The following is a 27,690-nucleotide window of genomic DNA, read 5'->3' as shown; positions in this document are numbered from 1 at the left end:
TCTTTACCCCCAATTCATGGCAGTCATAGAGAAATGGTATCCTAATAAAGCCTCTACTCAACAAAGATATAGTCAGATTCCGATCCATAGTTAGTATTGTAATTTTCAAAATGTTATTGGGGATTGTTGCCCAATTATGTTCAGCAGAAACTTGTTTTCAGTATAAGAAACTAATGTGCAAGTCGGTGGAGGTTTTCACATCAAAAATTCTGTTTCTAGCAAGCCATCATCTGGACTATGAAAAGATTTGCAAAATCCTTTGTCAAAGGATTTTATCTGAAGAGGATGATTTTCAGCCATTAGTGCCCTATTTAGCTTCATTCACTCCTTTAGATAACTGATCTGGTGCTTGTGAAATATTTGATCTTTGTTTCCTTATACAAAAAGAGAAAAAACCGTGAAAGAAATGAGGGAAAGCTGTTTCTTAGAAAATTCCCAGGCACTTCCACATTTCTCCCCTCTTTATCCCTCTCCCCCCAATAAGCGATGTAAAAATTGCTAAATGGCAACAGTCTGTTTACACAGTGTATTTACAAAACCTGTGAATGCATACTTAAAAGACATCATAAATCTTACATTGTTCATTTGAACTATTTCATTATTCTTATCAAGCACAAAGGAATAAATATTTCATCATCACACAGTATCTTCAGTAACATGTCTGAGGTGAATTGGGGAAGACCATTTTTCTTTATTGATCATGTAAAAGGGGAAATGTGGTTTACTTTGAAAGACCTAGATTTCACCCTAACTTGGAACGATGTGTTGGGAGAACGAGGGCCTCCAATGGGACACTTATGTGCCTGTACACCAATGCCAGGAACTTGGGGAACAAACAGGAGGAACTGGTCCCCCTGCTAAACAAGAATGATTATGATCTCATAGGGATAACGGAGACCTGGTGGGACTCCACCTATGATTGGGCCACAGGTATAGATGGCTTTACCTTGTATGGGAGAGATTGTGAAGACAAAAGGGATAGGGGTGTAGCTCTCTATGTCAGGGAAAGCTACACGTCCCTGCAAGCTGACACTGGCATCTGGGTAGACAACTGGAGACTCTCTGGGTAAAAATTAATAGTGAACATGGCACAGGGGACACAGTGGTAGGAGTCTACTACAGACTTCCCAATTGGGATCAAGAGCTCAACCAGGAATTCGCCAAGAAATTGGCTGAAGCTGCACGCTTCTGGTGCATGGTTGTCATGGAAGACTTCAACTACCCAGACTTCTTATGGGAAGAGCACCCGGCCAAATCTGAATGGTCACTAAGCTTCCTCATATGTGTGGACGAGCTCTATCTGACTCAAGAAGTCTATGGACTGACGAGAGGCAAAGCACTGCTTGACCTGGTACTGGCAGCGGGATGATCTAATCAGCGACCTAATGATCGAAGAGAAGCTGGGAGACTGACCATGAGCTGATCACCTTCACTATCCACTATAAAGCTGGCAAATCAGTCAGCAGTGCAGAAGTCCTCAACTTCAGAAAAGCTGACTTTGAAAAGTTCAGTAGGCATGTTGGCGAGGCCCTAAGGGACCGTGACCTGAAGGGAAGGGGAGTTGAGGACAAGTGGCTGCTCCTCAAGGGAGCGATCCTGAAAGCATAAGCAATTTCTGTCCCACCTCGGAGGAAAGGCAGCAAAAGGGCACAGCAGCCCCCTTGGCGAACTTGTGGACCTCCTGCATTTAAAAAGAAAGACCTATAAAGGATGGAAGACTGGATCCACCTCAAAGGAGGAGTATTCTGCACTGGTCTGGACCTGTAGGGAGTGAACCAGGAAAGCCAAGGCTGCGACCGGAGCTCCAAGTGGCTACACACATCAAAGACAATAAAAAGTCCTTTTTTAGATATGTGGGGAGCTGGAGAAAAAACAAGGGTAATGTTGGACCCCTGCTAAACCATATGGGACAGTTGACAACCGATGCCCAGGAAAAAGCCAACCTGCTTAATGGGTATTTTGCATTGTTTTTTCACCAGCCCCAAGGGACGGTCCTGCTCAATACAGGACTGGACAACCAGGGTAAAGGAGAATTGTTACCCTTCATCAATGTAGAACACGTGAAGGAACACCAAGAGAAGCTGGGCACCTTCAAGTTGGCTGGCCCAGGCAGTTTACATCCCTGGATACTTAAGGAGCTGGCAGGCATCATAGATCAGCCACAGGCATGGATCTTCAAGAATTTGTGGCACTCAGGCGAAGTGCCTGAAGATTGGAAGAAGGCCAACGTGGGGCCTATCTTCAAGAAAGGGAGGAAAGTAGATCCGGGGAACTACAGGCCTATCAGCCTGACCTCTGTCCCGGAGAAGATCTTGGAAAAAATTATCAAAGAGACCGTTCTTGGCAAACTGGCTGATGGCAATATCCTGAGGGATAGCTGGCACGGGTTTGTTGTGGGTAGGTCTTGCCTGACCAATCTCATCTCCTTCTATGACCAGGTGATATATCATCTGCACAAGGGAGAAGAGATTGATTTCATATATATTGATTTAAAAAAAAGCCTTTGATCTGGTGTCCCATGATCATCTCATGGAAATATTGGCCAACTGGAGCCTCAGCTGCATCAGTCCAATGGCTGGGGAATTGGCTCTGAGGTCGGACCCAGAGAGTGGCAGTCGACAGAAGTAAATCATAATGGTGCGCTGTGACTGGTGGGGTCCCCCAAGGCTCCGTCCTTGGGCCTGTACTCTTTAATATCTTTATTAATGATGTGGACATTGGTATCAGAAGTGGACTGGTCAAGTTTGCTGATGACACCAAACTTTGGGGTAAAGCATCCACACCTGAGGATAAGATTGTGATCCAGGCTAACCTAGACAAGCTCAGAAAATGGGTGGACGAAAACCTGACAGTGTTCAACACCGAAAAATGCAAGGTACTCCACCTTGGGAGGAAGAAACCCCGCAGCACGTGTATAAGCTTGGCAGTGCTATGCTTGCTAGCACCACAGCCGAATGGGACTTGGAGGTCACGATTGACCACAAGATGAATATGAGCCCTCAGTGTGATGTTGCAGCTGGTAAAGCGAATAAAACTCTGGTTTGCATCCATAGATGCCTCTCAAGCAAATCTCAGGATGTCATCCTCCCACTGTACTCGACCTTGGTGAGGCCGCAGCTGGAGTACTGCATCCAATTCTGGGCTCCACAATTTAAAAAGGATGAGGAGAATTTTGAGAGAGTCCAGAGGAGAGCTATGTGCATGATCAGAGGGCAGGAGAACAGGCCTTATGATGAGAGGCTGAGAGCCATGGGACTCTTCAGCCTGGAAGAGCGCAGGCTCAGGTGGGACCTGGTGGTTGCCTATAAGTATATAAATGGTGTACATCAGGATCTGGGGGAACGCCTGTTCACCAGAGCACCCCAAGGGATGACAAGGTCAAATGGTCACAAACCCCTCCAAGACCATTTCAGGCTGGACATAAGGAAGAACTTCTTTACTGTCTGAGCCCCCAAGGCCTGGAACAGACTGCCTCCAGAGGTGGTGCAAGCACCTACTCTGGACTCCTTTAAGAAACATTTGGACGTTTATCTTACTGGGATCCTTTGACCCCAGCTGACTTCCTGCCCCTGGGGCAAGGAGCTGGACTCAGTGATCTTCCAAGGTCCTTTCCAGCCCAAATGTCTATGAAATCTATTAAATCAAAGGTCTCCATTTTAAATTCAAACATTCTTTCTATGTAGATGTACTAATAGCCTATTTCATGCTCAACATTATCAAATTTACATCCCATATTTTTTCCAGACTTGTACATGCTTTTGGTAGAAATATTTGCAATATAGTCCAGAACTTAGTCGCTAATATCAGCCCTATAAAAGGCATTACATACTTTTAAATATGGGGTGATCAATCTGTCATTCGAGAATGGACAGTTATTACTTGTTAATTGAAGTATTCACATACAGAATATGTACAAAAGCAGGATTATTAAACATGCATCTGAAAAGCTGTATTATCTGGCCTGGATGCCATCCTTTGCCTCCTGGAGGGGCAAAGGATGGCATCCACCACTGAATTCCAGTGTATAGATACGTTTCACCAGCAGTGAGGCAACTAATGGCTTCAGTAACCCCTGCAGCTCTCTAATACTGTTCACCTTGCTGCCAGAGTTGATCTGCATTTGGCCTGTGAAGAGCCTTGTGGTCCAGATGCAGCCTGGGGGCCAAACATATTTGAAGTTTTAAAGTATTCCTTATTATAAATCCACATTATTAAAAAAATAATGTGGATTTGTAAGGAACCCAGATTCTAATATGCCTAAACTCTAGGGAATGTGGGCTATTTCTACCTATGTGTTTATAAAATCCATATATAACAATGTGTCCCAAATTGTGGTTAGGGATTCTGTTCAGTAACCTAATTATTAAAGGTGACCTTCAGAAGTGAAGAAAAGGGTTTGTGCTCTTGTCATTTTTTAACTTTATAATGTGTAAAGAAGGCATGAAAACATCTTGTCTTGGATTTTTGAACGAGTTATTTTTTGTTTTGTTTTACGTTGTTTTTAAAATGTTGGGGTTTGTTTTGGTTTTTGAGTGGGTTTTTTCTTTTGGTTCATTGTTTTTTCTTTCCCTTCCTTGTTGCTTGTTTTTTATGTTAGCAATTCGGGTCTTGTCTGCCTTGAAAAAACCCTGTGGATTACTGAAGAACTGGTAGTATGTTAACAGAGATACCATGCAAGTAAAACCTCACTAAGAGGGAAAGTGACTGTTGATTTAAACTTCTTAGGCTTTTGGTCATGTAAACACTTAGCAAGTCCTTGGGCAGAAATATGTTTGACTTGGGATTCAGCATGCTGAGTTGGCCAGTTAAAGACTTGAGGGAGCTTGTAAATGGTATCTCTGAAGGCTCCAACAAGTCGTCCAGCAAAATCGGACTTGCGATTGCTGCTGATTTTAAGGTTAGAAACAAGCATGGGCAAACCATTTTTTAAGCCTTCTTTGTGCATAATAAAGCAGCAAAGCAAGCAAATGAAAAAGGGTCAAACCCAATTTTTTTCCTTTGCAGGTCACCTTTGAGGGCTTTGTAAGTCAAGACCAGGACTTTGAATTCTGTTATGAAGCGAATGGGGAGCCAATGGAGTTTGCAAAGCACAGGTGTGTGGTGTATTTGTATCAGCCTGTGTTGCTTAAGAGGCGTGCTGCTGCTATTGTGCCATCTTCAGTTTTCTTTTGGCAGTTGCAGTCATCCTTGGATGAGAGTTTCACTAGTTACAGTTTGACTGTATTTTGACATAAATATACTTTTAAAAAATCTCATATGAGCATCCTACTTTTGGAAAGTATTGGCTGTTACAGTTAAGGAGTTGCATAGAGTTTTGCATTTTTTCCCAAGATGATAGACAAAGAAATGAGGGAAATTGGAATTTATAAAATTTGTCTTTGTTTGAGAAAACTTGTGCCAAGTGGGCAGAAGTAAGAAATCAGCTGAGAGAAATCTTAGTTTACTACTGCAGAAATGTAGCCTAAAACATAATCTTGCCATTTTCCAAGTTGATCTGGTGGAAGAATGATTTCATTTCTATAATGACCTTGCTTTCAAAAATATTGATCTGTTTTATGCAAGTATAACTCCATTGAAGGCACTCTCATTTGATGATGACAGATAACAGATGTAAAACTGGAGCACAACACCAAATCAAACCCACTGTCTTTTTAAGTAAAAACTCCTTAATTACATTTTTAGTTGAACATTAAGGAAAGCCATTCCGAAGTCATGGTACTTGACTATATTGCAAACTTATTATGGCAGGTAGTGTTGCCTTCACACATGCTGTGTTCCTGTGCACCACGCTTGCCTTTCAAACTAAAATCAAGTTTGCCGCGTATGTGACCGCTGGCTCTTAGCGGTGCTGCATGAATACAGCTTTGCTGCTTCCAGTTCAGGAGAGGGTCCGCACAGAGCAACGCAGCATGGTTGAGGGTGTGCTGCTGCATAGCATGGTAAGTTTGTTATGCTTGATGCCTAGGTTCTTTGCTTTCAGGGTTTTCTGTGTACAGTGATGTAAAAAAGACTTACTTTTGTGTGGAAAATAAGTTTCCCCAACAAAAGAGCTCTTAATTCTGTTTTAGTGGTGGGGAGGAGTCTGTTAATTTGATTTCAGAGTCCAGGGGGTCTCTGGGAATGGAGCATAGGTAGATAGGTCTAGAATATTTATTGTCATTCCTACATCAGGTGGGCACCCAGTAGTGCCTGTCAAGTCCTGCCAGTGCCAGAATCCAAAGGCCTGATCCTGACTGCACCCCACTTTTCAAAATCCCAGATCTGCTGTTCATTGTCGCCAAGCCATTTTTCATTCACAGCAAGGGTGACAGTGCTTTCCTTGAGGTAGTCTTTTGGCTGTGTCAAGGGTAGCTTTTCCTGATGTACTTTCAGTGTTCCTGGGCACCATATCCATCCAGATAATTCATTGCAGCCCCCTGGACAATTCTGGCTGCTAGTGAGGTGTAGGGTTCAGAGAGACCTAAAAATACAAACAACTTAAAACACTGACCATGCCAGGCCAGTAGCAGTCTTCAGCCCAGATTTTGCAGAAGCTATGCAAAGCAGCCAGATCTGGGTTGATGTCAGTTCACAAATCTGCAAGTGCTACCTACCATTGAGCACTACTTGGGCTAAGAACCTTTGTCTAGTAGGGTTGCCAGGATTCACCTTTTTTTGGACCAGCTGGTGAAAAATTGTGCCATTCCATGTGGGTGCCTCAGTATCAAATATGGTTGAGGAGTAAAAAAAGTGCACTAGTATTTGCTTGTAAAAAAAAAAAAAAAAGTTGATTAAAAATGATGGTGGTTGTTTGCTGTATTTTGTCCTCTGGAGCAGCCTCTGCCTCTGAGTACATCATACCTCTAGAAATGAATGACTTACAAGGTACATTTCCTGTCTCAACTACACATTCATTTAGTGGCCTGAGTTGCTAGTTACTAGATTCTTTACACGTTTTTTAAGCGATTGCTTGTGTTGAAGGAAAGTACTTACATTTATGAGGAGACCAATTGGTAGTTTGCTACATTGTGGATTTTAGCACAATGCTCCCTTCAAACTTGTAAACACTATGTTAATGATTTACAATACAGAAAGCTGTGTGGTGATACTGTTTGAGAGCACTCTTAAGCAACAAGTGAAAAGAGCATTTTCAGGGTAGTTTTACTGTTTTTAACATTAAAAATATAATGTTGAAGAAGAATGTTTTTCACGTTAGGGCACATTTAGTACTAAATTCTATTCTTTTCTCTGTAAATATTGGTATATAACAATCAAGGCACTTTTAACTTAGTTGAAACTCAACAAAGCTTTCTTTCTCTTAATATTGGAGAGATGTTTTGCTAATGAGTGTGTTTAGTAGAATAAAAGGTTTATGTATTAGATGTGGTGAAATTCATTGAGGTCTAATTCCCTAATTTTAATCAAGAGAACAACTTGAGAATTTTATTTCTTATCAGAAAAGTTGAAATAAGTATCGTATGGCTCTAGAGGGTTTCCTGTAATTCTTCATATTCACTGTGTGAGAATTAAATAGACACAAAATAAATCATTTATATTTACAAAGCATGTGTTTTGTATAAATTTTAGTATTTTATTTCCACTCTGATAGCAATTATCAGCTCTGCAAGGTTGACCTACTTGGCAGCCTGATCAAGGGAATAAAAGTCCATCACAGGGCAAATTAAAAGTAAAGGCAAATTAAAAGAGCAAATTAAAAGTACATGTGGAAGTATTTTCTATTTCATTCTTATGTGTAGGTGACTTGTGTACTCTGTGGGCCCTGTGTTGGGAAATTTTTTAATATACTGCATACATTGGTAGCTGTTTCATAAATTTTGCTTTAAGATAAGGCAAAGCTTAATAAATAAAACTATTTTTGCTATCTAATAGCTCCTTTTCATGTGCATTTAACTGAAGGAAAGCAGGACCAGCTGAATACTATTAGGTTTGTGGTTCTGGTATGTTGACTATAAAAAGGAAATGGCCCTCCAAAAAGGCTGCAGGGGAAGGGGGAGAAGAAAAAATAATGTGGTTTTCTTTCTGTATCTATGTTTCAAACATACTAATTTACTGATTTTTAAATTTAAAAAAACCTAGATTTTCTCATCTTAACTCGTCTTCAGGTGACCCAAATAATCATCTGTAATTTGAGTGGATATACCATTTTATCATTTATTTTTTTTATATTGTGGCAGCAGCTATATGCCTCATTCAGGAGTACATTCTCACAGTGAACACTGTACTGACACACTTAAGCCTTGGGTCAAGTCCATGCTAGAAAAGGTTTGCTGAGATAACTACTCTGGTAAGCCCTCCCAGTGTAGACTCCTCTTACACTGGCAAAAGTGTGTGCTTGCCGGTAGAGCTGTGTTCCCTGAACAAAATAAATGATATGGGTGAAAGCACTTGTGTGTTAAAAATAATTACAGAACAAAGCACTGGCTTAAGCAATTTTGTTAAGCTGTCAAGAGCTTTCTGTGTAGACAAAGCCTTCATCTCTGTGCTGAAGAACAACTCTGTAGCTAGAGTAGTACAGTAGAGTGAGCCTTAGACACCACCACCAAGGAGCAGACAGGAATTCACACCAAAAACTCTCAAATGGAGATCCAAGCAACAGCAAAACTGGTAGCTTCAAAGGGACTTGAATTATGATTAGGGGTCTACCCAACTCGAGGAGCTAGCTGGCTAATTTCACGAGCAGATCACGGGGTCAACTGCCATTTTTGCAGGCTTGTCATGGCAGCCCCCCTGCTCCCCCCCCCACACACATCTGATTGGCTGAGAGGCCCCAGTTGCTCTGGCTCCTGCCACTGATTGGCTCAGAGGACTGCCTGTCCTAAGTCCCCACCTCTTGCTGCTGATTAGTCAAGAGGGACAGGGCCATATGACAGGCAGCCCTCTGAGCCAATCAGCAGTGAGGGGTGGGGGCAGCAGCCATCTTGCCTACTGGCCTTTGTGCCAGCAGCCCCACTCCTCCCTTCTCCCTGATGGGCTGTATAGCCAGGAGGATTAGTGGCTCCCACTGGGGAGTCAGCATTTTATTTTTAGTAATTTTCTTTCCCCTGCGGATTTCCTGGAGATTACCCGATTTCATAATTTTCATGAAATCACGATATGAGTAGGTCCATAGTTATGATTAAACATTGGGCTCAGTGCTTGGGGTATAGGGAATGAAGGTTTTTCCCTGACAGAATGATATATGTGCTTTGCAGATTTGACTTGGGTTTTTGTCTCAAAAAGAGGCAGCTCCAAGAGCTGGATGTAAATTTAAAAAAAAACAAGTTATCACTAAAACAGGCACCTGAGTTTTATATAAATTGAGACAAACATTTTCTCATGAAAACAAACCCATAAGTTTTGCAAAGGGGTATGAAGTTACCCTTCCAAAACAGTATAGAAATGTCCTTCTTGGAGAAGAGCCCTGTTCTGTTAAATGAACTTAAGCTGAGTATACAAAACCAATAAAACGTTAAAAATGAACAACTTTTCAACACTTGTTTTCTTTTTTTTTTTAGCACTGGCTGGACCATTCTAAACCCATTAAGAAGCAAATAAAAAGTAAGTAATGCAAGTGTACGTTTATTTTATTTCTCCCTTAATAAGTAAATTAACATATTTTTGAAAATGATTTTGAATCTTTAAATATTGCTTTAATAGAGTGAATATTTCTCAGATAATGATTTCAATGTAATGGTTGGCCATCTAAATCTTCTTGTATGAAAGCAAGGGTTGCAGGGAGGAGTGGAATAAAGTTAAGCTCTCTTATTTAATTTTTTTTTAAATCTACTTTCATGGCTGCCAAAAATTCCTTTCCTTTTTTGTGGGGAGGAAACTGATGCTTGGAATTCCACTGCCATAAGACTAGGCTTATGGCAAGCCGTCTGAATGCAAGCTTTGGTTGCTATTAGAGCAGCTGCTGTTCTAATAGACTCAATGGACCAAAGATCAGCTTAGAAAGCATATTAGCCCTCCAGTTCCCTGGCTGTATGTAGGGAGTCTGCATAGTGAGGAGGGCACTCATTCCTTTTGCTTTTTAAAACTCCATATTCAATGGCCTAGAAATGGGCAATGCGTGGTGGATCCTAAGGTTTGAAAGCTATTATTAGAAGTTATGACAGGAAGCCCCTTCAGCTTTTGCACAGGGAGTATCTGCTGCCTTCCCTGGAATCTGCACTGGGGCATTTCCACCTGGTTTCATTTACATAGTTCCTGGATATATAAGTGAACTGCAAGCTGAACTGGTGTTGCTTGCGATTTGGTGGGTGCCAGAGGGAAGATCCTGGGGGCTTTACTGACAAAGTGTTAATCCTTTTAACATGCTGATCCCTCCATCCCTCTAAGACAACCAACCTGAAACCCTTGATCAGGAAATTAAGTTCTGAAATAGCTCTGGATTCAAAGAAGTCCTTCAGAGTATGGTTTCTTAACAGTTTGGTTTTAGACCTGAGCAGGGGTGGATCCAGAGGGGGTATAATGACATGGTTATACCTGCCTTTCTGACCACACCCCAGGATCAGCAGCCAAGAACTTCTTTTAAGTCCCTGAAGGAGATAAGTCTCCCCCCACAATCCTCCACCTTGCCCACAGTGTGCTCTGCCAGCCTGGTTGCAGGTTCAGGGAAGGAAAACCTACCCACTGCTGCTGCTGCCATTGTAGTTTTCCTTGGCTGAGCCCAGTTCTTCTTCCAGTCTGGCTGTAGTGTGGCAGGAGTAGCTCTGGAGCTCCTTCTGCCCCCTGGTCAGCCTGGGACAGCAGTAGCAGTGGAAGAGGAGGAGAGAGGGGTTGGCAATGAACACAGAGTAGAATGGAGGCAGCAGAGGTCAAAGGTTCTTTTCTGGTTTGGAGACCTAAAAGTAGTCCTTAGTTTGCTGCTTTTTGTGGTGAGGTTTGCTTGCCCCAAATTGTGGGGGGAGGGAAGGGGGAGGCTGGGAGTGGGGGTGCAGCTGTCCTTGCAGTGCCAGTCATTGCTCTCACACCCCACTTTACAAAATCCTGGATATCTATAGATCTGGATATAATATAGTGTGGCAGTTTTGGGCAGCTGACTTCTGCTGGCAGTGGACACAGGCCAAGTGTTCATGTTTGATTTAGAGACTTAACCAATAATCTTAGATTTTGTTGATCAGAAGATTTTGCTGATCAGTTTTGCAGGATCTGGGAGTAGTGGATGCTCTTTTTCTTCAGTAACTCTGTTTTTTGCTCTGTGAGAAGCATAGAAGCATTGGGTTTGCTACTGATACTCTTTTAGGGGCATATATATACAAACATATGTCTGCTGCAGCACACTGGAGGCCGTGTCAGAGCAGACTTGATTAATTGAGTCTACTCTGCATGCGAGCTGATGCGCCTGGTGCTGCGTTGCATATATTTGTTTAAACGGCAAAATGTGGGTCAGCACTGAGAAAATGGCGGCAGTGGGCTTTTGAACTAAAACACCTTTGTTTGTGTTTTAGTTCAAAAGCATGCCACTGCCATTTTCTCAGCACTGACATGTATTTCACCATTTATACAAATGTGTGCACCACAGTGTCAGGCACTCTTAAAAGCGTCTGGTGCTGCGGCACAAACATGGGTACAAATGCTCAAAGAGACCTTCCATTGAAGGCTTGCAGGATGCTATGCTTTCATTCATGCTACTTAATAGAGTAGATAGTGAAGAACTTTAGGCACTATTGTCATTGATAAGATACTGGTGCTTAGCTTTATATTGCAGCCAACAGTGATGGAAGAACAGGTTAGGGACTATTTAGAAAAAGTGGACATATACAAGTCCATGGAGCCATGCACCCAAGGGTGCTGAGGGAGTTGGCTGATAAGATTGCAGAGCCCCGGCCATCAGCTTTGAAAACTTACGGCCATCAGGAGAGGTCCAGGATGACTGGAAAAGGATAAACATAGTACCCATACTTAAGAAAGGGAAAAAGAAGGATCCAGGAAACTACAGACCAGTCAGCCTCACCTCAGTCCCTGGAAAAATCATGGAGTAGATCCTCAACGAATGCATTTCTAAGCACTTGGAGAAGAAAAAGGTAATAATGAACAGTCATCATGGATTCACCAAGGGCAAGTCATACCTGACCAGCCTGATTGCCTTCTATGATGAAAAGACTGGCTCTGTGGACTCGGGGAGACCAGTGGATATGGTATACCTTGATTTTAGCAAGGCTTTTGACACCATCTCCCGTAAGTCTCACAGGCAAGCTAAGGTAGTATGGGCTGGATGAATGGACTGTAAGGTGGATAGAAAACCAGCTAGAGCATTGAGCTAAGAGGATGATGATCAATGGCTCGATGTCTAGTTGTCAGCTGGTATTAAGTGGAGTGCCCCAGGGGTTGGTCCTGGGGCTGGTTTTGTTTAATGTCTTAAACAACCTGAAAGATGGCAAAGAGTGCACCCTCAGCAGGTTTGCAGATGACACCAAGCTGGGAGGCATAGCAGATATGCTGTGAGGTAGGGCTAGGATTCAGAGCAGCCTAGATAAATTGGAGGATTGGGCCAAAAGGAATCTCATGGGGTTCAACAAGGACAAGTACGAAGTCCTGTACTTAGGACAGAACAATCCCATGAACTGGTACAGACTGGTGCTGACTGGTTGGGTAGCAGCTCTGCAGAAAAGGACCTGGGGGTTACAGTGGGCAGTAAGGTGAATATGAGCCAACAGTATGCCTTCGTTGCCAAGAAGGCTAACAGCATACTACGCTGCATTGGTAGGTGTGTTGCCAGCAGGTCAAGGGAAATGGTAATTCCCCTCTATTCAGGACTGGTGAGGGTACATCTGTAGTACTCTGTTCAGTTTTGGGCCCCCCACTACAGTAAGTATGTGGACAGTTTAAAGAGTCCAGCAGAGGGCAGCAAAAATGATGAGGGGGCTCGGACACATGACTTATATGGAGGGGCTTCAGAACTGGGCTTATGTAGTCTAGACAAGAGAAGACAGAGGGGATTTAAAAGCAGCTTTCAACTACCTGAAGGAGATACAAAAGAGGATGGAGCTAGACTGTTCTCAGTGGTGGCAGATGACATAACAAGGAGTAACAGTCTCAACTTGCAGCAAGGGAAGTTTTGGTTAGATATTAGGAAGAATTTTCTCACTAGGTGGGTAGTAAAACACTGGAACAGGTTACCCAGAGAGGTTGTGGAATCTCCATCCTTGGAGGTTTATAAGACCCAGCTAGACAAAGCCTTCACTGGGATGATCGAGGTTGGGGATGGTCATGCTTTAGGCAGGGGGTTGGACTAGATGTTCTCCTGAGATCCCTTCCAACCCTAATTTTGTATGATTCTATGGTTCTATCATTGTCTTTTCATCACATCTCAGTCTACTTTCCTGTAATTAGATAAGTGATCAGCAGATGTGGATTCTCTGATATGCCAAGGAGAAGGAAGAGCTGCCTTTAAGAAACAAAAAAGTATTTCTTAGCATTTTAGCAGGATTAGTTGCTTTCCCAGTGCATGATCCAGACAGAGGATTATGTGAAAACCAGCTGGCTGTGAGCTGTGCTGAGAGAAGTAGAAGGGAAGCAAAGCCATTTGATAAGAGTTGCAATAGTTCTCTTTCTGTGGGATATAGCCTATTCTTGCATATACAAGTATTAAATGACTGTGCAGTTACTGCACAATATGGTCCTTAAATGGCTTTTGGTGACACTGACTGCACAGTAATTCATTACTACTGCACAGTAGCATCGCATGACGCTTTGTGCCATGCGATGCGACTGTGCAGTAGTAACTAGCTACTGTGCAGTCAGTGTCTCATGTAGACATGACCAGTGTGTTGAGGATGTAGATGTCTCTACTGATCCACAAGTTTGTGACTCTTAAAAAGCACTTTTTCCTGTATCCCTAACAGACTGTTTAAAAGCTACAACCTTTCAGTTGTACATATCTTTAGTAAAACAAGTGGTGAGTAGGTGCACACATACCACAGTGGTGGTTGTTATAAGAACCTCGATAGATACTATCGTGTCTCAATATCTTCAAGCCAAGACTGGATGTCTTTCTGGAAGGTACAGTTTAACTAGACAGACACTTTTCCTTCACTTATGGCATGACTGGGTAAAATTCTATTGTTTATTATGCTGTATGTCAGATTATGTTGCTTGTAGACTTGCCCAGAGTCTATGAGTCTATGCAAGTATCTATGAAAAGTCTATGAATCTTGCAAGTATGCTTCATGAACTGCACTGGCTTTCTGTCTGTTGTGTGGTGCATTTCATTGGTAATAGTTATCACCTCTAGAGCCCTGTATGACATACAGTCTGTTTATGATCTTCACCTGCACATCATGATAATATGAATCAGCAAAAATGTATTGGCTAAACATATTGTAACAGACTGCCAAGGTGGGCTTACCAGACTGGCTTGAGATACTTACCGGGCTAGAAACAGTGCCAGTGAACTCTGAGCGACCCCAAGGGCGGAGCAGGGGAGCCCTGCCCTGTAGAAAAGGGGAAGCCAGTTGAAAGAAGGGGTTTTCAATCCCCTCATTTGCACGGAAGGGGAATGGCCGGAGTTGTGGACCAGCCACCCTGAGCCCTGGTTGGCTGGTTTGCAAGTCAGGGAGGGACTGCTGCAGGGGATAAAAGCAGTGGCCGAACTGGCATTGGGGGCTGCTGACAGTGACTCCGGGGAACAACGCAGGAGGTCTAAGACCTGGGGTGAGCTGACCCAGCAGAGGGAGCAGAGAGACCCCTCTGAAGAGCCTCGAAGGCCCTGGGAGAAGAAGGCAGCGGCAATCAGCCATGCCTCCAGCCCTGCAGCAGAGAGGGAGCAGCGGCCAGGGCTTGGGGCAGAGATCTGGTGCCCCAAGGCCCCATCGCAATGTGATGGATGTGCCAGCCATCCCAGAGGCTAGGCAGTCGCCCCCGCCCCCCTTCCACTGCGGAGAAGCAGCAGCAGCCAGGTGCACAGGTGGCATCCTTATCCGGAGCAGGGAGCTGGGCCGGTGAGTTGAGAGGAAACCCCTTACCTCCCCCGGGGAAGCGGGACAGCGGCAGGCAAGGCCTTGGGATCCTGAGGAACAGCAGAGCGCCAGGATGAGGTTCCCCAGGAGCTCGGGGCGCAGGCCAGCGCTCAAAGCAGGATACGTGAGCTGCGAGGCATGTGGGGTGCTCGGCCAGTCATCTGGAGCAGGGATTTAGAGCAGCAACCCCTGGGAGCTGCCTGTGCTGCTGACCCTCTGCCACTGACTGCTCCAGAGAGGACTCAGTCCTGTTCCTTATTCTGCAGCTGATTGTCATTGGATGGAGTCCCTGAGCTTTGTGCTTGGGTCATGCCAATTGCTGCAGGAGCCTGTTCTGTTGGTTGTTGCTTGCCTTTTGGTTGCCATGGAGGGTCACCCTTCAGCCTCTTTGTGGGGGTGTGGGTTTGATACAATTCAATTGCTGCAGACCAGAAGAGCCTACACTGTTGCAGTCTGTCACTTATTGGGAAACCTGTAAGAGCTGCTGGAAACGAGCACCCTGCTTCCTTGCTGTAGCATCTCAGCAGTGGCTGAAAGCTGCCAGTTACGCTGCCTGTGGTTCTTGAGTCAAGGGTTGACTAATGCATTCTGGTTTGTTTTGTGATCCTGGTTATGCCATTTCAGTTCACTTGTAAATAACCTTTCCTATTATTCTTGTTTTGTAAATAAAATGTAAATAGTTAAATCAGTTACGTGTTAGACCTTCTTGGGACCACGAGCTGCTCTGTGGGGAGCAGGGGCCTGCTGGAAAGTAAATTGGTGCTGGCTGGAAGCCCTGCGCCACTCTCACCACACCATCCCTGATATTTGGGCAGGGGTGGCAACTATTGGGCTGCCACCCGGGTTACAATATTTAGGCATTCATGTTTGGAAACAGAAAGAAGAGTTTCTTTTAGCAGTGAGGCGAGATTTTTTGCACTTTCATATCAATTTGAAATTGCTTCGTTTCACAGTACCTTACAGGAGAAACCTTTGGAGAAATATTTGCTTGAAAAATGAATCTTTGCTTAATTACTATACTGGTTGGAGAGGCAGAGTTATGGGCCACTTGAGGCTATCTTAGCACATGTTGACACTTCTGCAACAGCATGTCCTACCCAGGACAGGCCCAGCCATGATCTACCCACTCTTATCTGCAGATACGCCAGAAAATGAGGGTTTGAGTGTGTTAATAGAGGGAGGTCCCCAAGCATCCTCATCAGCATACTTCTGGGTTTGGAGAGTTCTGCAAGCATGGATGGGTATAGCATGTTCCCCAGAGGACATTTCCACTACAGTGTATACAAGTCCTTAATTTCTTGCATGCATGTTTTTGTTTAAGATACAGACTTATGCTAGTAGGATGAGGATTTCTTGTTTTCATTTTTTTACTCTGCTGTTTTGAGATCACAACCTGTGTAAACTTTATTTTAAACTCTCTCTACATACAGTTGGACCTCCTTACACTTTGCACTTTCGAATTAAATACTATTCATCAGAACCAAACAACCTTCATGAGGAGTTTACAAGGTAGGGAATAAACTAATGCCTCATGATAGGGTTATATTTGCGGTTAAGTTGTGGGGGGAGATATTTGTGTTATGTGCACTGCCTCGGTGTGAATATGTATCATGCTCAGACTTCTTGGGGTTTTTTAGCATCTAAGGGATGTAATGTCCTTTCTACCTTTTACTAAAGTTTTTTTTTTTCCTTTGGCTTCTCATATTGTTTTGTCTAGAAGAGCACTTGTGTTATTTCCTTCCAGCTGTCCATGAGTTTTGGGCTTTGGCAATGAAAATCAGTGGCAGTCAGCAACATGAAAAAGGGGTGATGAGCAGCAGGGGTATTAACTGATACAGCTACTCTGGCAGAAAGGTGTGGAAGGAAGCTCTGCGGACTGAATGACCACCACCCTCCTCTCCTTCCCCGCTTCCTCCTCAGCATCCTGGCTGCTGACACAGAATATGGCCCACTAGTTGGTTTCAGTTTTGATACCCCAGGTGTGGATCATCAAAAAAGGAAAAATATGTTGAGACACCCAACAGCAGCACACTTTTGGGAGGAGTGGCTGTATAGTAAATCGCTTGTTCTTCTCTCCTTCATTGTACCTCCCACATCGCCTGGAGCTGATGAAAGCTGTTTGATAGCAACTAATCATGTATGGACTTCCCAGATTGACCTGAGACCTTTTGAGGAAATGCCACACATCACAGGATGTTTTGTGGCCTTTGGACCCATGATCTCTGCTTGGAGAACCTTCCATGATTTGGATGAGATTTTGCATCATGAATGAAGAAAGGTCTTTGGCCCAATTTGGCTTCTCTCATGCTTTGGCCTTCCAGTTTTTCTCATGCTTATTTCACACGGGAGAGTAGGCCTGTCTCTCATATTTTATTTTATCCCGTATTGTTGTCTATTTCTCAAAATCTGTCAATCTCGCTTCCTTCCTTTCTTTTTCTTCCCCCTTTTAATTTGTTTCCCGTTAATCAGTGCACTGCTAATCAAGCCAAGCTTCTGTGCCATCCTGTTGCTTAAAGATTATAAAGATTAAGTTGATCATTTTAATAGTGTTTATCAGACCCTTCTAGAAGACCTGTTTACTATTTCTTCTCCTGTGTGCTAGAGTGGTTCAGTATTTCTTTGACTGCTGTGAGACAAACAGATTAAAGAGGTAATTTTTATCGCCCACTGATGTAACTACCACAAAGGTTTCAATATCCCATTCTCAATTTACTGCCACAGCAATAACCTGATAAAAGGACATGCTTTTATAGAGAGCATAATTAACCTGTGGAACTCACTGCCACTGACATAATTTAGTGCAAGAGTTTCAAGGAGTCAAAACCAAAAATTAGGCATGTGCATAATAATGAGAAAATTCACTTATAGTCGGTACAAGTGTATATATAAAATATGCTAGAAAGGTTGTAAGCCTTCTTACATGAGGCTGTAAGTTTGATGTTAAATTTACCCTTTGGTCAGGTTAACATGGTTGTCTGTTAAGAGATTTCTTGCACATTCCTATGAAGCATATGATGCTAGTTACACTCAGGCACAGGATGCTGGACTAGATGTATCATTGATGTAATCTAGTCAGACATTTCCTATAAAAGTACATCTGATGGCTTTTGCAAGCCAATCACTGCTAAAAACAGAAAACGGTAGAAAAATATTAAAGATGCTTTTAATTGCTGTTTCTAATTACAAAATAGTGTTTCTGTTTCTTTCCTTTTACAAACATAAGTATAATTAAAGAAATTCACTTAACTAGCAAATGACTATGTTGACATAATGGAGAAGAAGCGGGGAGACGTAGAACCAATTTGAACACAATCTTTGCTCATGCAAGTTTAGGCAAGGCAAAAAAAAAAATTTTAAGAATAGAAGTCCCTTTGTGAAAGTTCTTGTTCCTGTTGTCAGACCTCTGCCGGTTAGAGGATGTTTCCCTTTAATTTGTAGAATGAGCTAACTGAGCAGGTGCAAATTCAGTGATACTCCAGTGAGAATGGAATGGAAGCTGTGAGATGAGCTGAAGGAAAGTCCAAGTAATCATCTTGTCATCGCGTGTAAAAGAAAAACAAAATCATATTAGATTTCAGTATTTATATTGTACATTTTCATGGATTTAGATGCCTTTTGAGGCTGTCACAATTAACACCTTAATAGGAAAGTGATGAAATTCCCTCTTCTTCCCCCCCCCGCCCCGCCCCTTCCATTTGTAATTAAAAGCAAACAACTGAAATACAATGCACCAAGAAAGATGGGAGCACTTCTATCTGAAGGACCTCATTAGTTTTCATTAGAAAGTTAAGAGAGCATGTGTTTACTGAACCTTTGTTGCCATTTGATGTTGGGTCATCGCAACTTGAGATGCATGCATTAGCAACCTTCACAGAGAAAGGAAATGGCAGTGTCTCACTGACCTGGGGAGAGTTGGGGTATCCCTTATGCTATCAAAGTGATATTGCTGCATTGCCTGGATTTTTCCCCGGACATCAACAGAGCTCGTGAGATTTAGACCTAGGGTATCAAACTCATCTAGGGGCAGATGAGGGGCATAGGGCTACTCTGTGGGCTGGATCAGTCCACAAACCAACCCCATGCACCAAAGCCAGTTCTCAGAGCTACTCTGGAGGAGGTATTTCATGCAATACATGCCCTGGACCAGCCCTGCACGCTGTGTGCAGTGCACCCCAGCCCTAGTCCGGGGCTTATGAATGGAATGGGCCTGGAGCATGTGCTGCATGAGGTGTCTGTGCTGGACTGGCCCTGCATGCTAGCTCCTGTGCGTGGGGTTAGTTGTGGACCTAATCCAGAGTGGCCCCAGAGACATCATGCAAGTCCGGGCTGGCAAAGGCACCATATTCAGTGCATGCCTCAAATCAGCCCCTGTGATATGTGCAGCACTCACGCTGGACTGGCCCTGCACACTGTCTCTGGCACTCTGGGACAGTCTGAGAGAGAAATCCAGACCCTGGACTGCCCCCTGTGCCACATGCAGCATCTGTGGTGCCAGGTTCAGCCCCTGGCACCGCATGCAGCCAGACTGGCTCTGCACATTGCATGCAGCATGTGGGGTTGGGATGGTGCATGCTTTGTGGCTCATTGGGTCAGTCCAAGGCCCACAGGCCAGATTGTAGGGCTTCATGGGCCAGATCTGACCTGTGAGCTGTATTTTTAACATCCCTGATTTAGATGTTTCTGGGCAAGGCAGTAGGGACAGATTCCCTGGATTAGAATGCATGTGCATCTTCCTCGATTTAATTATAAATGCAGATGAACTAGTTTGAATAGCAAATTAGGTAGTAGCTGTGTTCTATACACCAGACATGTATAATGCAGGCCTAACCTTGAAAAATCTGGCTCCTAATTTTATGCATCATGAGTTGTTCCATAGCATAGGGCATAAAAAGCTTGCTAATGTGCCTCTGATTCTTGTTTCCCTTTCTGTATTGAATTGGCTTAGTCTACTCGATATTGAAAGGTCAACTCACTACCTCTCTCATCTTGATGTGGTGTGAAAAATTAAATGAGTCCTAACTGAAGATGCTAGCAACTGAGTGACTTATCCTTTCTGTCCTATTTCCAATATGTTCTCAAGTACCTGCGGAGAAATGAACGGAAAAAGTGGGAAAGAGAGAGATTTGTTCCATGTCTGCTTTGAATCCCAGGGCCTTATTTTCTAGATGGGTCTTTAGCTGATCATCAGCTTCATCTCTGAGCTCCTTTTTTAGCAGGAGAGGCTGGAACGCGGATCTTTGCCACCCATCTCTTGTTTCCATCTCTTGTTTCGGATAGAGACTCCCTAACCCAGAAGTCATGGCAAGAGCCATGTATTCTGAGGTGGTTGGAAGGGAAGGAGAGGTTGTGTGCAAAGTCCTACACTGCAATTTCCATTCCTATCCCTCTCCTGTTCCTTCCCTCCTTTTCACCCCTAGAAAAATGTCAGTATTTTATTTCTCTGAAAACAAAAATCTAATCTGCAGCCTGAGAGGGGCAATGGCGAGTCCTGAGGTTGGTGTGCTAACCCAGGGCATGGAAGAAGAACGAGCTCCATTGAAGACTTTCCTGTGTTCTCTTGGAACAAGTTGCTTCATTTCTCTGTTTTAGGTCCCCTCTGTAAGTTAGGGAGGCGAGTTTTAAGTAAAGAATGGGAGAGACTTGGGTACTACAGCAGGGGTGACCATGAAAGTGCCCAATGTATTCAATAGGTAGGCCTTTCTTTATCAGCTCTCTCCCTAGAATCCTTGTTTTTTTCTTTCAGAGCTCTTGATTTTTTAAAAGAATAAGTAACATTACAGTTTGACTCTTTGCCACTGTCTGACTATTCCCCATGGTCAATGTCCACTTTCTCCAGGAACCTGTGGGTTTCTGTGCTTTGGAATTTTATGCTTCAATCGTTTTTGGTCCCAGATCAGGAAAGCACTTAAATCCCTTTGACTTAGCCTGCACTTATGCTCACTTCTGAGTACATGTCTATGATTTCATTGCTGTGCTAAACTAGGAAGTTTTCTGGAACTGGCTTCTGAAAGGTGAGGAAGGCTTTCCACTTCTGCTGATTTTACTGAGTGTTCAGTGTACTGAACATTTTCTAGGTGTTTACAGTACTCGCTGTGGTGGATGCACTAAGGCCATCTCAGTCAAGAAGTCAGTTTCTGGAAGTGTTATCATTAAGTGTTTTACCATATTTACTCACATATAAGATCACCCCCAAATGGAGTCCTGGAAAATGAGGGTTGGAAGGGACCTCAGGAGGTCATCTAATCCAACTCCCTGCTCAAAGCAGGACCATCCCCAACTAAATCATCCCAGCCAAGGTTTTGTCTATATGGGTCTTAAAAACCTCCAAGGGAGGAGAGTCCACAACCTCTCTGGGTAACCTGCAGCGTTCCTTTTATGCTGTGCAGCTTGCACGGCTGCACAGGTGTGCTCATGCCGCACTGCCAGGAGCACCTGCACGGCCACGCATGCCACACAGCTTAGAGTGAATGCTGGTAACCTGTTCCAATGCTTTACTGCCCTCCCCCTGAGGGAGTTTTTCCTAATATCCAACCTTAACCATTTTCATTGCCCTCGGTTGGACTCTCTCGAATTTGTCCACATCCTTTCTGTAGTGGGAGCCCCAAAACTGGACACAGTACTGCATATATGGCCTTTTCTAAATGGTCCCTCACCTGTTCTTTCCTACTGTTGGCTGATCACATTGTCCCCAAACTGTGTTGCCAAGTGCAGTAGTCTGGGAGCTGATCTTGCCTGTGAAGACTGTGGTGAAAAAGGCATTGAGTACTTAAGCCTTTTCTGCATCCTCTAAGTTACCTCCACTTTCCCTGATCCTTCTTTTGTTGCTGACATACTTGTAGAAACCATTCTTGTTGTCCCTTGCAAACTGCAACTCCAACTGTGCTTTGGCCTTCCTGATATCATCCCCGTATATGTAATATTCTTATACTCCTCTGTAGTTGTTTATCCAAGTTCCAATTCTAGTGAGCTCCCTTTTTGTGTTTTAGCTTACTAAATCATTCCCTGCCAAGCGGTCTTCTGGCATACTTTCTAGTTTTTCTGCACATCGGGATGGTTTGTTCCGATGCTCTCAGTAAGGTTTCTTTAAAAGTATAGCCAACTCTCCTGAACTCCTCTCCCCATCAGACTGGCCTCCCAGCGAATCCTGCCCATTGGTTCCCTGAGTGAGCTGAAGTCTGCTTTTCTAATGTCCAGGATCCTCACTCTGCTGTTCTCCTTTCTTCCTTTCCTCAGGATCCTGAACTCAATTTATCTCATGGTTGCTTCTGCCCAAGTTGCCATTCGCTACTACATTCCCCACTAAATCTTACCTGTTTGTGAGCAGCAGGTCAAGAAGAGAATGGCTCCTAGTTGGCCACTCCAGCACTTGCACCAGGAAGTTGTCCCCAACACTCTCCAAAAACTTCCTAGATTGCCTACACACTGCTGTATTGCTCTCCCAGCAGATATCAGGGTGTTTGAAGTCCCGCATGGGAACCAGGGCTTGTGATCAGGAAACTTGTGCTAGCTGTTTGAAGACAGCCTCACCCTCTACTTTCTCCTGGTCTATAACAGACACCCACAATGGCATCACCCTTGCTCTCCCTTCTGACCCTAACCTAACTTTCAACAGGCCTATCTCCAGTTTCATACCAGAGCTCTGAGTAATCATACAGTTCTATTACATAGAGCGCAACTCCTCCTCCTCTTCTTCCCTTCCTGTCTTTCCTGAACATTTTGAACTATTTTGACCATGTGCTAGTCTTGAGAGCTATCTGGTCAAGTCTCTGTTATTCCAGTCGCATAGTTCCATGACTTTGTGAGGACTTCCAATTCTTCCTGCTCGTTTCTCAGGCTCCATGCATTCTATATTTAGAAAATTATGAAATTCCTATAAATATCCAAGTATAGAATCTAATTTTTGGAGGTTTGCTTAGAAATTGTTCCCTTCTCACTGTTACAGCAAGGAAAATAAATCTGGGTGGAGGCCAAATCTGGTTTGGGGCAGGTGGCCACCTTGAGCTTTGACCCCCTATCTTCTTTCTCCTGTGACTATTTCCCCACACCTTACTATCTGACCTCACTCTCCCTGAGCACATGGAAGTGAAGGACAAATCTGAAAACACCAACTTTGTGTTATGGGTACCCATAGACTTAATTCTTACAGAATTGATGCATTTGACCTTTTTGAAGTGTCTGCAAGTTTTAGCATAGGTACTCCATAAACACACCTTTAAGCAGCATTTTTGTACCTAGTAAACTATGGATGATATTAGTCCAAAGCCAAAAGGCTTATGATTTACCTTATAGTGCATTGGGCAGGTTCCTAGCAGAATTAGCAGTGTTTCAAGCCCTGGTGATCTCAGCACTGCTCAGAATGTGTATATACTCCAGATACCCCCACAAATGATCCATGTGCTAGTAAGCCCCCAACTCGTGACTGGAACTGAGAGGTCTTGTCATGAGTTCTGGGATGGTCCAAAAATTTATATGCAGATTAGGTGCAGGGCAACCTGATCTGGCTTCACTTCATGGAGGATGGGGCCACACTAATCCTATGTGACAGGTGGAGACAGATTGAAAGAGGGATTGTGGGAGAACTGTTTGTCAGATGTTTAAGGTTGATGGAAAAACAGGAGTAATTGAAAACGGGAAAGAGAGGCACAGCTTGGCTGTGGGAGTTGAAATGTATTCAGTGTAGTGGCTCACTATGACCTGAAAAGACTCAGCACTGAGAGGGACTGAGTACACTGGGCACAGCACTCTCTCTAAGCTGCATGGCAGGCACGGCCACACAGGCATGCCTGGCAGCGCAGTATGAGCGCACCTGCATGGCTGTGCTTGCTTCAGCTTGTACTAACCTATTTTTATGGTACATTTAATCAGGTTCTTTGCCTCCTGTGGGCTAAGATCAGGTGTAGTTTGCTTCATTGGTCTGTTACCCAGCTGAGATCATCTTAGAATGGCATTGTGTAGTAGCAGGTGCAGACCTGTCCAATGCACTGCAGATAGAACACCTTATGAGAGTCTAATATAGCTTCTCAGTGGGAGAATCTTGGCTACATGCCTACTTTATGGAAAGGGGGGACCACTCCCTAGCTTGCTCCTGTAGCCATTGGCTAAGGGCACGTGAGACTCAGGGGTATCTGAGCCCCAAGACCTCCGGGCTTGGGCCTACACATAGGATGCCTGCCAATGGATTTGGGAATAGCCGAAGCCCCAGGCTGAAATGTCTGGGGTGGAGGATACTTGCTGGTTGTAGCATCATATATGGTGTTTGAATGATTGAGTTTTGCTCAAAATTTTCCAAAAAAACCCCCCCAAAAACTTCATAGTTGGTTTCCATTACTGAGCACATGCTGTTTTTGACAGTAATGTAATGATAAACAATGACTTTATGAGGTTTTCTTGTTTGCGAATGTAAGGCAAAGAGCCTTTTTCCCCTTGCTGATTGAGGGGGGAGGGGACCTCATCTTATATTCGAGTAAATGTGGTATTTCTTTTGGTGAGGACCAAGTCTGGAAACATGTCTATTCATATAGCTGATGTTTCATGTTTATATTTGTTAGGTACCTGTTCGTATTACAGCTTCGGCAAGACATTCTTTCAGGGAAGTAAGTATGGGTTGTTTTTTTTCATCTCGTTTCAATACATATTTGGCAATATTTTTTCCCCTTAGAATACAGAAATATATTCATATGTATACCGTGGCTTAATTGATAAAATATAGTTATATTTATCGTGTAAAAAATCCACACATTCAATAGTATACTATCCATATGATAGCCTTAATAAGTCCGTCATCCTTAATGACTATTCATATATTGAAAACTTAATTGTAACTGAGCATTATTTCATAACAAGCTGTTTTAAAGTATGCAAGATGAATATATTTACATAACTATGAGTAAAATGATATTTATCTGAATCTTACTAAACATACATGTTCTATCATCTTACTTCAGTTTCAGATACAATATTAACATTTATTAAGAAATGATCCATCAAAATGAGGTCCTTAAGAAAATGAAGAGCATTCAGAGTTCTTACTTTGAAATATATATAGCAAGCCCTCTGAAAAAAAGATACATATGCAGGTGAAACTGAATATTCCCAGTTTTTATTTCAGAGAATAATGCTCCACAAAAGAAATCTAATAATGTATTTTATTTGAAGAAAAAAACACCCTATACAGAGTCACAGTTGGTGCATCTACACGTGCCATTAAGGTGCCGTGATAAACTCCAGCCTACTTTAGCTGCTCAAACTGCTGCGGTCTGGTGTGCACGTGCAAACACTGTGCCCGGGACCGCTATAGTTTGAGCCAGGGGGGAGCAGCCCCAGGCTGGCAAGGGGGAGTCAGCCGCAGACTCCAGAAGGTGGAATCAGGCAGTGGACAGGAAGGCTGGGGCATGAGAGTGCATTTAGGTGCAGTTATTTTCACTGCAATAAGATAGTAGTGTCCCCGACAAAAATTAGTTTGCTGCAGTCAAGTAGCGTCGCACATTTAGGCTGTGATGCTTTACACCACAGCAGATTAGTCTACTGTGCAGTTAAGCGCATGTGTAGCTGCATCCAGTCTTCATAAAAATAAATCTTGTCATGCTGTTGTGTGACTGAAGAAAAATACTTAATTAATAAATACCTAAATACAATTAATACTGTGTTTAGCTGCTTTTAAGACAACATTTAGTAGTCTTGACCTGAAACAGGTTTATTATTGATTAAACAATAGGACCAGGGGCACTCAGTAGATAAAAATAATTAAATTATATAACTAGGTCAGTATGATTATAACGTGATGCTCAACCTCCAACCTGCAGGCTAGATCTGGCCCATGGAGCCATGTCACCCAACTCACTGGCCTCGCCATGGGCCTGAAAGATTTGGTGGTAGGGAAACAGTGGCAGCATTAATTGCTTCTCCCCCGCTGCCAAATTTCTGAACCTGTGGGGAGCCCTGCAAACCTGGTAGCATGGCCCCATGTACAACATTGGGTATGCATGGCAGCAGGGGATGCCAAGGTCTGAGAACCTAGTGCATGAGGCCCAATCCAGGTGGCATTGGACCTGATCTGGACCATGAACTGGCCCCATACCGCTCATCTGGACCACGGAACTGAAAGGTAGAGCACCTCTGATTTATAACGTAATGTGAGCCTATCAGGTTTTTTAGGATGGAAGATGCAAGGGAGTGGAAACGACACTCAAATCTTTCAGCATTATTTATATAGATTATTTTTAGGAAAAATATGTAGGTGTGGTATATAGCTTCACCCATTCTAATAAAAGGGCATCTATGATGCATCACCTTAAAAGTTTTATAAAGTAAAGTAGTCTTCCTTACAAATGTTTCCTAAGATACATTGTGGGAATTATATTATTTTCCTATTCTTTAACATTGTCACTGTTTATAGGGTAAGCTTAATTTATAGTGCAGTTTATCATGTATTCAGTATTAATGAGAAATTACCAAATAAAGAAATAATGGTTTAATTTTGTATAAATTATCAGTGATTTGAAGGATTTCAGTAAAATGCAGTTGAGTCTTCAAGATTCATATGTCCATTTCTTATATCAGACAGCTTTCCTATTTTCATCTTAGAAAGGGCTCATAAAAAGCATAAATTAAGAAAAATATATTGTTATAGCTAATGTCTTCTCTTTAAAGACTGAAATGTCCATACGAAACTGCTGTGGAACTAGCAGGTCTGTGTCTTCAAGGTATGTGATCAGTTGGATCTAATTTATATAAACTCCTTTAAAAAAGATGGGCATCAATTTATTGTACGCATTTTGTGACTAATATATCCACGTTGATAAGCTCAGTTTTAAAGGGCAACTCTTTTTATTGTGATGACTCATTATGACTAATAAACTTCCTCAGTTTTCAGATATTAGCATCACAACTGTAATGTAAACAACCGAAGTTAAGTTCTGTTGCTTTGAAAGCATGTGCCATGACTTGAGCAATTCTTTGCCCTATATCAGACATGGTCCAAAGCCTATTGATGTCAAATGAAATTTGTCCATTGAATTCATTAGGCTTTGAAGCCATCTATCTCACTCAATGCTTTGGAGGAACTTATGGATCCACTTCACCAGTAGGTAAATGAGTGCAGATGAGATTGATGGTGAAATTTTGAATTCGGTTAAAACCACTAACAGGAAAATCCCAGGTGGACAATCCCATTTCATCTAAAAATATGAATGTTCAAGTTTTTCGCAAAGCTGACCTATTGATACAGGAATTGATTTATTCCCATTTTTAATGACAGTTCTTGTTGCTTCATTAGCCTTCTAAAATGGACCTTCCAGACAAGAAGTTGGAGAGCCTCTTTAAATGGTTAGGTATTTGTTTTTACTTATGGAAAATCACAAGCACTAATGCTTTCATTCCAGTTTTAAAAAGGGAGAAAATTAATTGCTGACTATACCAAAGAAAAATGAATATAGCAGGCCATCCATGTGCAGTATACAAGGATTATAAAATGCTTCCTGTCAGCTGTAGTAACCAATATTTTTGAAGTCACATATCCAAACTTAGCACCTATGAATTGTGATGGCGTTTTTTCGTTTGTTTGTTTTGCTTCAGTTCTCTTGATTTCCATTTTTTCCATTCATTAGAAATCCTAACAATAGTTTTCTCCAAAAGAACTTCATGCAGTTCAGGATAATTTGTAAAAATAACTACATAACCAGAGATAGATGCTTCTCTCCAGACTTGCAAAACCTGCAATGAAACAATTTGCTTCGGAAAGATGATGCAA

At 42.9% G+C, this 27,690-nt stretch overlaps 1 protein-coding gene across 4 annotated transcripts in view; it reads left to right on the top strand.

Annotated features, from left to right (window-relative positions):
* The window catches only part of EPB41L4B (erythrocyte membrane protein band 4.1 like 4B), a 303,377-nt gene that overhangs the window by 119,661 nt on the left and 156,026 nt on the right, over positions 1-27,690 (top strand). For all 4 annotated transcript variants that reach the window (XM_059728506.1, XM_059728508.1, XM_059728507.1 and 1 more), the window contains exons 3-6: positions 9,495-9,537; positions 16,373-16,451; positions 24,491-24,535; positions 26,592-26,644. In XM_059728506.1, coding sequence (XP_059584489.1) covers positions 9,495-9,537; positions 16,373-16,451; positions 24,491-24,535; positions 26,592-26,644 — 220 coding nt within the window. The remainder of the gene's footprint in view (positions 1-9,494; positions 9,538-16,372; positions 16,452-24,490; positions 24,536-26,591; positions 26,645-27,690) is intronic.

This window comes from Alligator mississippiensis, chromosome 5 (genome assembly GCF_030867095.1).
Source record: "Alligator mississippiensis isolate rAllMis1 chromosome 5, rAllMis1, whole genome shotgun sequence".
NCBI lineage: Eukaryota > Metazoa > Chordata > Crocodylia > Alligatoridae > Alligator > Alligator mississippiensis.
Note: the sequence above shows the minus strand (reverse complement) of the source record. Positions and strands in the feature narration are given on the sequence as shown.